This window comes from Dermochelys coriacea, chromosome 2, assembly GCF_009764565.3.
Source record: "Dermochelys coriacea isolate rDerCor1 chromosome 2, rDerCor1.pri.v4, whole genome shotgun sequence".
NCBI classification, from domain to species: Eukaryota; Metazoa; Chordata; order Testudines; family Dermochelyidae; genus Dermochelys; species Dermochelys coriacea.
This window is the reverse complement of record NC_050069.1, coordinates 57,053,189-57,063,258: the sequence shown is the minus strand read 5'-3', so window position 1 is coordinate 57,063,258 and position 10,070 is coordinate 57,053,189. Positions and strand designations below refer to the sequence as shown.

Here is a 10,070-nt window from a genome sequence, read left to right as displayed (position 1 = left end):
CTGTTAGGTTAGATTGTAGGGACAGATGGGGCAAACTTTGGCGGGATGCAGGGGGCTGACCTGGGTTTTTCCAGTACGCATGTGCTAGGATCCGGAATGTTTTGCTGCAGTTGGAGCCGCGTTTGTCTTGCCCTGATTTTGGATTTTTAAGATTTGGAGCTTCGTGGCCCAAACTTGGCTGGATGCAGCTGCAGGATCCGGGGTTTTAACGCGCCCTTGCTCCGGCTCTGGATTTGCTTGGTTCAGGGGGGACCCTTGTTCTCTGTGCGGATGGTAGAACTTGCGGCTGAAAAATCTGCAGGACGGAGGCAGGTAGCTGAAGCTCAGAGGGAGCCAGCGTTTCCCTCTCCAGGCAGGGTTTGAGTGGCGCTAAACAGCCCCTTCCCGAGTCTCCTGGCGGTGCCGGCCGGGCGGGCGGGATGCTGGTGGGGCGGGGTGGCCAGGGCACGTCACTGGGGGCGCGCTCTAGGCCCGGGATAAATGGCTGGGAGCAAAGCGCTGAGCTTCTGGTACCGGCAGCTGCAGGGAGCCGGAGGCCGGAACGAGCGGGGCCAGGGGACTCCCACGTCCAGAGCGGGGGGGCCAGGGAAAGCGTCTGCGCTCAGGGGCTGGGGCTGGGGCACAAACTGCTCGCAGAGTTTGCAGGCGCAGCCTCCAGCGCGCCCCGGCTCCTGCTCTGCTCTGCTCAGCTGCCCGGGCGAATCCGGCGCGTCTCCCGGCTCTGCGAGGCGGGGAGGAGACGCGGGAGGGGCGGCGGACCGAAGTCGGCTGTGGCTGGCCGGCTGCAGCCTGGACCCTGGTGTCCGAAAGGCCGGGAGAGGTAAGGGCTTGGCTCAGCATCGCTTGGGAACGGCGCCGCGCCTTGCAGCCCTCAGGCCCGCAACGATCAGCAGCACCCCGAGCCGCGCTTCTTCCCACGCACGGCTCGGGGACTTCCCGGCGAGACCCAGCTCCCTCGCCTGCTTTTCTGTCCCGTTCTCCTCGCCTTCCCCGCCGGGGCCGTGTAACAAAGGGCCTGAGGAGGGAGGGAGGGAAGGGGGGAGAGCTCCGGGTCTGACTTGCTGGAAGACTTAACTCTCCGCGGAGTTGTTGCTCCATCGCGGGCTCACTGGACGCGCGCTGCTGAGACGAGAAGCCACTTCGGGGCAGCAGCGCTTGGTTTGTCCTTAGAAGCCGGGCGGGCGTGTGATTGAAATGCAGTGAAGGCAGATTGGGCCCCCCCCCCCACGGAGCCCCAAAGCCAGACTTTCTCATTTCAGCACCTTTATTTAATGCCTAACGGGTGTGGAGAGTGCAATTTGGCCCAGTAGTATAATATGATATATCTTCCCTATTGGAACACAGGGTATCCTGGGCACCAGTGCAGCCTCTCTGGGCATTTTCTTCAAGATGCCAGATGTGCCTTTCCCCGCCACAGCTAGGTCCATAACTGGAGCGCTAGGGCATTGGTGTTACAGTGTTAATATACTTTGGACTGGGATGAGGGAGCTACTGTAGATAGCGCCCTGCAGCTTTCCAAACTGTAAACCTTCAAAAGTGCAGTAGCGGCCATCAGATGAACATTCTTGATGGTAGAATTGCATCTTAAAAACTTCTTTTAAAAGAATTCATCATTTTTGTTCTGCAAGCGTAGTAAATAAACCCTGCTTGACTAACAGGTTTTAATATTCTGAGTTTTGTTGTTAAGTTTGGAGACTCAAAATGTTTCTAAATCATAAAACAAAAGCTTCTGATCAAGATCAGATTTGAGAGTTCTGATTTTTTTTAAAGCATACTACACATTCTTTTGGGGGGTTGTTTTCATTTTGGGATTAGCTTGAAAACAGCTATATTTATACACTGGGCTATTATGAGGATCTAATTAATTTAATCATATAATTTAGATTGCTTAAAGGGAGGCACTATCAGGTGAAGGCAGTTTATGAAAAAATTGCTTTTATTTATGCAGACACTTAAGTGTGCTTTACATAACGACCTGAATGATCTTCAATTCATGAGGTCAAAGCCACAGTGTAAAAGATGGGTGTCTATGTTCTCTGGCATCCCTAAAAACCACACTGGCATACTCCCTTCTCAACTACAGTTTGACTTTTGTTATTTAACTGATTAATTCAGGCCAACACTTTAACCTCAGAATCACTTTACTCTCTCTTATGCCTTTGCAGCCAACAGACCTGGAAGAAACACTTTGTCCTGGAATTAACCCTGGGGAGTTTTGAGATCATTCATCATGAAGCGTGTAGCACAGGAATGGGTCCGAGTAACTGCCTTGCTATTCATAGCTCAAACAGTTTCTGCAATGGTTCTTACCAATGGTACATTATTAGAGGAACTTTTGGAAAAGTACATGGACGAGGATGGTGAGTGGTGGATTGCCAAGCAAAGAGGGAAAAGGGCTATCACAGACAGTGATATGCAAAGTATCTTGGATCTTCATAATAAATTACGGAGTCAGGTGTATCCACCAGCTTCCAATATGGAATATATGGTAAGGACAAATTGATAGTGGTGTCCAGAAAGAAATCTTAATGCTGTCATTGTGTAAAATAGCATACTTTCAGTCATTGTTTCTTGATGTTTGTCTTTTTAAAACAGTGTTATAAAACGATGAAATGCAACACAATATCTTCAGGAGCTAAAAGATAAGCAGGGTGCTAAACTGGAAACATTGCATTGCAAAATAGCACAGGTTCTTCCTAGCTCCTAAACTGGTATATTTCTATGTTTAATATATTAGTATGTGATAATTTCCCTTTGTTTTTGGCCCCCCCCCTTTTTTTTTGCCTCTGTGTATTTAGTGTTTGTTGAACCTAAAGCTTTCACTTTTCTTAACTCTAGTTTTTTTTATAATGTAGGTTTCATTATGACTGGGGCCCTACCAAATTCAGGGTCCATTTTGGTCAATTTCAAGGTCATAGGATTTAAAAAATAGTCAATTTCACAGTTTCAGATGTTTATATCTGAAATTTCAGGGTGTTGTAATCGTGTGGGTCCTGACCCAAAGGGAGGCCATGGAGGGGTGGGGGGCAGTTGCAAGGCTATTGTAGGGGGGTGGGTTGTGGGATTGCCACCCTTATTTCTGCAATGCTGCTGGTAGGGATGCTGCCATCAGAGCTGGGCAGCTGGAGACCAGTGGCTGCTGGCTGGGGGCACAGCTCTAAAGCCAGCATCACCGCCAGCAGCAGTGCAGAAGTAAGGGTCACAGGATATGAGGAGCTGGTTACCATGTGTTCCTGTTTTCCTGGCAGCCTCCTTCTGCGCTGTCTTCAGAGCTGGGCTCCCAGCCAGCAGCCATGGAGATTCCTGCAGCCAGGGGAGGTTCCGAGACGTGGGTCTGACCAGGCTTCATAAGTGGCCCCTGCATGGGAAGAGGAAGTCCCATCACTAGTCAGCCTGGGCTGGGATTAGCAGCTGGAGTCTGCTGCACAGTATGAGTCTGCGGCTGGGGCACTCCCAGTCCTGCCCCTGCCCTCAATAGCCAGATTTCATGGTCCATGACAAGTTTTTCACAGCCAGGAATTTTGTAGGGCCCTATTTATGATCCTACTAACTTATTAGAGCACATTGGGAATACTAAAATTCTATCCTTGGAACTCCTCAAAAGGCCAGTGGCCTGACAAGAATGGGACAATTGTAACTTATAACTCTTACATCTGCAGAAAAATTCAAACTTTTGTCACAATGTTCATATGTTTTTTATATTTTTTACTATACAAATAACAAGGAGATTGCATTATTGTAGGCAGGGCTGATCACACCCCTTTTACTAAGGTTGCCCAACAGTTCCCATCATAAGATCCTGTTTCAGTGGCTTATAATTTAGCCAAACGTGAATTGTTCAGGCTGAAATTTTCCATGCCAGGTATCTGCCACAGGCTGGTTGTTTTTTGTTTTGTTTTGTTTTTAAATTTCAGCTACAGCAGTTCAGCCATATGCAAAAATGAGGCTAGGAAAAAATATGTTTTATTCTTGCTAAAAATTCTGATGACCATTGAAAACCATGCTTTGGAACAGGATATTTAAATTTGTCAAGCAGGAAGTCTTTGTGTTAGAATAGTGCTTTTGTTATCATTGTGAAACCCACCCAAATTTAAGACAAGTTAGAAGCCTTTGAAAAATCTCAGTTTGCACATGCTCAGTAGAGACTTCTTAGATTTTAGCAGCTAAAGGTCCTCACAATTCTATTTGTGCTGAACATTCTCCAGCGTGGGGCTGAGCAGGACTTTCTTTGCAATTGCCGCTGTAGGGCTGCTGTGGGCCAGGTTTGGGCATCTGAATTGAAAGCAGGAAGACAATTTCTTCTGTGCTGTTAATGATCCCTGTGCTGGGTTCAGGCATGGAGGAGAAAACTGCCTTATTTGAATGCAGTGGAAACAATAGGTGGATCTGTGCAGGATGGGGTGAGATAGATGGGACAAGGAGCCAGGAGAGGGGTTGAGACTGGGACTAGAGACTGGTTGGTGATGGGGCAGGAGAGACTGGGACTTGTCAAGAAGACTGGAACTCAGAGTTGACTGGGACTCTAAGAGGGGACTGACTTACTGGGCAAAGAGATTGGAAGGTGGGAAGGGAAACAGGTGAGGGAAGATACTGGATGAGGAACCTGGGCGGGAGACTGGAACTGGTTGGACAAATAGACTGTGATAATGAAGTGGTGGGATAGATGTAGGGGGACACTGTGGTTGGTTGAAGAGCCCAAGGAAAGTGTTTGGAACAGGGAGGCATTGAGAATAGGGAATGTGGATGGGAGGCAACTGGAGGCCAGGGTGAGGGAGAGAAACAAATTGGATAAGGAGCCAGGAAATGGGGACCTGAAACTTACTCAACAAGGAGACTTGGGACATGGTGCTGGGGGTGGGAGGAAACTAGGAATGGCTAGTCAAGAAGACAGACTAGGAATTGGGGGGAGGGGGACACTGGAACTGGGATAGAAGTCAGGAGTGCTAAGACTAGGACTGGGTGGGTCAGGAGGCTAGGACTGGTATGAGAAATTTTGAGGAGTGGAGACTGGGTCAAGGAGAATGGGACTGGGATGTATCGCCAGGGATGGGGAAGATGTAGGGATGGGTCAGGGACAGTTTGGGAAGGAAGTGGTGGAGGTTATGCTGGAGTGAAATGGACTCAAGAGTCTGTGCCCACTAGAACACACTTTTCCTCAGAGCCTTGAATGGAACCCAAGTTTCCTGAATCTCATCTATCCTTTCTGTGCTTTCAGCAAATATCTGTGAAACCCACTGGCAAAGCGTCTCATCCTCCTCTAGTGTTGGCCCACATAGAGGGTAACAACTTACTACTGCTATCACTCTGTTAGCTCAAGTGCCAGAGGTGTGTGTAGTGGATATTGATGACCCACATGGGTGTCAATATGATGCTACATAATGGGGTTTCTTATTTTTCAGTTTTTTTTTCATAACCTAGGAAATTACAAACGAAAAACTATGTTAAAAGAAAATAATTAAGGTTGGAAAGTGAAGTAAGCACTCAAAAGTTAGGAAATGCTATAATTAAGGTTATCTGTACAACCTTAATGCCACCCCCTTGTGTGTATGTGTTATGATACAGTCTTTTATTATATGATAAAATACTAATTTTTTTACAGGACCACTGCCTCATTCACTGCCCAGGATGGATTTGCTCTGGGGATTCATAGATTACAAGGCCAGAAGGGACCACTGTGATCATCTAGTTTGACCTCCTGTGTAATGCCAAGGCCATAGGTCTTCCCCAAATTAATTCCTATTTGAACTAGAGCATCTTTTTTAAGAAAAACATCTTAATCAGGGTTGTTTAGTATGGGACACTGTTGTTTGTAGGCATCCCTGCTTTATGTGTTGTCCAAGTTGGAAAGTATGTAATGAAAGAGGCAGGGGATTGCAGGAAGAGAAAGGATGGTCTTACGGTTAGGGCTGTTGAATACAGTACTGTCCAGGCAAACTGAATTCTGTCCCTGCCCTTGAGACAGGTTTCCTGTATGAGTCTGATGAAGACATTTAGACCAAACTCTTACAGTGGTCACTAATTGTGCTTTTCTCATTTTCTGGGTGCCTGACTTGAGACCACGGAGTCTGATTTGTGGAAGGGTTGAGTACTCACAGCTGCAACGGAAGTCCATGGGATCTGTGCTTTGAACAAACATAATGCTATATAATGTTAAGTAGTCTGAAAAATCAGAGCCTGGGTGTCTCAGATTGGGCACCTGAAATTAGTGAACACTTCTGAGCTTAGTCTTTGTGTGCCTCAATTTCCCATCTGTACAATGGAGAAAATACTAGGGCTGTCAGGCGATTAAAAGAATTAATCACGATTAATCGTGCTGTTAAACAACAATAGAATACCATTTATTTTAAATATTTTGGGGTGTTTACTACATTTTCAAATATATTTATTTTAATTACAACACAGAATACAATGTATACAGTACTCACTTTATATTTATTTTATTACAAATATTTGCACTTTAAAAAACAAAAAAAATGTATTTTTCAATACACCTCATACAAATACTGTAGTGCAATCTCTTTATCATGAAAGCTGAACTTACAAATGTAGAATTATATACAAAAAATAACTGCATTCAAAAACAAAACAATGTAAAACTTTAGAGCCTACAAGTCCTCTCAGTCCTACTTCTTGGTCAGCCAATCACTCAGACAAACAAGATTGGTTACAATTTGCAGGAGATAATGCCACCTGCTTCTTGTTTACAATGTCACCTGAAAGTGAGAACAGGCATTCACATGGCATTGTTGTAGCTGATGTTGCAAGATATTTATGTGCCAGATGCACCAAAGATTCATATGTCCCTTCATGCTTCAACCACCATACCAGAGGACATGCTTCCATGCTGATGATGGGTTCTGCTTGATAATGATCCAAAGCCGTGCAGATGGATGCATGTTCATTTTCCTCATCTGAGTCAGATGCCACCACTAGAAGGTTGATTTTCTTTTTTGGTGGTTTGGGTTCTCTAGTTTCTCCATCAGAGTGTTACTCTTTTAAGATTTCTAAAAGCATGCTCCACACCTTGTCCCTTTCAGATTTTGGAAAGCACTTCAGATTCTTAAACCTTGAGTACTGTAGCTATTTTTAGAAATCTCCCATCGGTACCTTATTTGCATTTTGTCAAATCTGCTATGAAAGTGTTCTTAAAACGAACATTTGCTGGGTCATCATCCGAGACTGCTATAACATGAAATATATGCAGATTGCGGGTAAAACAGAGCAGGAGACATACAGGTCTTCCCCCAAGGAGTACAGTCACAAATTTAATTGACGCATTATATTTTTAACGAGCATCATGAGCATGGAAGCATGTCCTCTGGAATGGTGGCCGAAGCATGAAGGGGCATATGAATGTTTAGCATCTCTGGCATGTAATTACCTTGCAACGCTGGCTACAAAAGTGACATGCGAACGCCTGTTTTCACTTTCAGGTGACATTGTAAATAAGAAGCAGGCAGCAATATCTCCCATCAATGTAAACAAACTTTGCAGAAAGATTGGCAGAATATGAAGTAGGACTGAGTGGACTTGTAGGCTCTAAAGTTTTACACTGTTTTGTTTTTGAGTGCAGTTATGTAACCAAAAAATAATCTGCATTTGTAAGTTACAGTTTCACGATAAAGAGATTGCACTTCAGTACTTGTATGAGGTGAACTGAAAAATACTATTTCTTTTGTTTATCATTTTTGCAGTGCATATATTTATAATAAAATATAATAATTGTGATGGGGCAAGGCCAGATGGCTATAGAAAAGTAGTGGGAGATAGATATATTAGCTCCAGGCTAAACAAATCCCTGGTACCAGGATAAGTGAAATGGCAGCTGCTCCTGGTCAATTAAGACACCTGGGGCCAATTAAGAACTTTCCAGAAGGCAGGGAGAATGCTAGGTTGATTGGGACACCTGAAGCCAATCAAGGCTGGCTGAAACTAGTTAAAAGCCTCCCAGTTAGTCAGGTGGGTGTGCATGTCAGGAGCTGTGGGAGGAAGTTGCGCTGTTGGAGAGACTGAGTAGTACACACCATATCAGGCACAAGGAAGGAGGCCCTGAGATAAGGGTGAAGTGAAGCTTGAGGAAGTGAGGGCTGCTGTGGGGGAAGAGAATTGTACATGTCATGTTTTTAAAAGGTCAGCTACCATAGCTGATACTATTAGGGTACCTGGGCTGGAGCCCGGAGTAGAGGGTGGGGGGGCCCACCTTTCCCCCTGATTAATCATTGAGACTGGGACACAACAGAGACGGTGCAAGGAAGGATAACTTCTCCTCACCTCCCTTGCTGGCTTATGATGAAAATGGCTCAGTAGACTGTGACCCTTGTCTCTAGAGAGAGAGAGGTTACATGGTGGGTCACAGTGAGCCTCTGAGGCTAGCGAAATCCTCCAGGAAATGCGGGACCCATGGAGACAAGGACAGAGCTTTGTCACATAATATAAAGTGAGCACTGTGCACTTTGTATTCTGTGTTGTAATTGAAATCAATATTGAAAATGTAGAAAAACATCCAAAAATATCCAATTTTCAATTGGTATTCTACTGTTATAAGTGCAATTAATCACAATTAATTTTTTTAATGGCAATTAACTTTTTTGAGTTAATCAGATGAATTAACTGTGATTAATTGATATCCTTAGAAAATGCCATCCCTCAACTCTCAGGCATGTTGTGACAATAAATGCTCAAAATGAGTTAGGCTCCTAAATTTTACTCTGGCTTCTCACTTCCACTGATTTTAGTAAAAGTAAGAAGTCGAAATAGATGTCAGAGCATTCAGCCCTTAGATAGTATAGTGATGAGCAAAGTGGCTGTCCCTAGGGCGGTTTGCGGCCCGGGACAACCTCCCCACTCCAGCCGAGGCCCTGCCTCCAATCCACCCCTTCCCCCAAACCCTCACCCTCACCCCACCTCTTTTCAGCTTCCACCCCTTCCCCCAAGTGTTGCTTGGAGCCAGCAGAGCGGAGCGGGGCAGTCTGGGGCCAGGTCGCTCGCTGCTGCTGGTGCCAGGTCCCCCATCAGGGTGAATTTGATTTAAATCATGATTTAAATCACTAGTCAGGAAGACTTGGTTAATCATGGATTTCTACCTAAAAGTGCATTCTTGTTGGTTGTTATAACCTTAATACATATTCTTCACAACTCAGAGATAGATGTAGGTTTCATTTTTAGAAGGTACACACTATACATTTTTAAACAGTGATTTATTTTGAAAACTTTTCAGATTAGTTTTACAGCTATATCAGAAAATGAATGATTGGTTATTTAATTTACCAAAGGTAATTGACGCATTGGGACGTGAACTATCTCCAATGCAACAGGTTAATCATTTATATTTGGAGGATTTTCTTGCCATGCTGTATTAGGAGGAAAACATCACCAGACAGACATAACTAAAACATCGTTAAGTATCCTGGATTTTTTTCTTCAACAGCAAACATACAAGCATTTGAATTTTTGAATCTAGTTAAACATTCAAGTTTTTTAAAATCAGGTTTGTTCTTGTTAAAATTGTTTTTTATCTAAAATAGTTAAATGAAATATTAAAAAAAAACCCACTCTAAAATTAAATTGACTGTCAGCCAGGTCAACATGAGAAGCTTAAAATACTGGCTTCTACAGCTAACTCAGTCATCTTCACCTTCATTTTCCTGTTTGTTCATAATCTGGAAAAGAAAAATTAGCTTTCCTGCTTTTTCAGGTCCCAAACAATTTCTCAATTTAGAATGAATTAGTCCAAAGGAAGAAAATATTCTTTCTGCACTGGCAGAAGAAGCTACTGCGGTTAAAAGTGAGATTATCACTTCAACAGTCTCTGAATTCAAGTGCTTAAATGACTTCCACCAGTTCACTGGTGTGACTTTCTTTAAAACATCATCAGCAAACATATATTTCTTGAATGGTTCACCTTACCTCTGAAGTTTATTATAGTTGGCATTATGAAGGGATGATTGCTAGATGTCCATGTCATAGCCAACTCCTCTTCTTCAGCAGTTAAGGTTTGACCCTGGCACCCAGTATTGAGAATATTTGCAAGAAAATGAGCTGGAGATAGTGCTTGTCCCATTCATTTTTTT

The 10,070-nt window shown here is 44.2% G+C and overlaps 1 protein-coding gene across 1 annotated transcript in view; it reads left to right on the top strand.

The window, feature by feature from the left end:
• The first annotated feature begins 432 nt into the window (after window positions 1-432).
• CRISPLD1 (cysteine rich secretory protein LCCL domain containing 1) overlaps window positions 433-10,070 on the top strand; it is a 60,796-nt gene continuing 51,158 nt past the window's right edge. Inside the window, exons 1-2 of the mRNA XM_038393005.2 lie at window positions 433-820; window positions 2,166-2,488. Of these exons, the coding sequence (XP_038248933.1) occupies window positions 2,231-2,488 (258 nt within the window). The 5' untranslated portion in view covers window positions 433-820; window positions 2,166-2,230. The remainder of the gene's footprint in view (window positions 821-2,165; window positions 2,489-10,070) is intronic.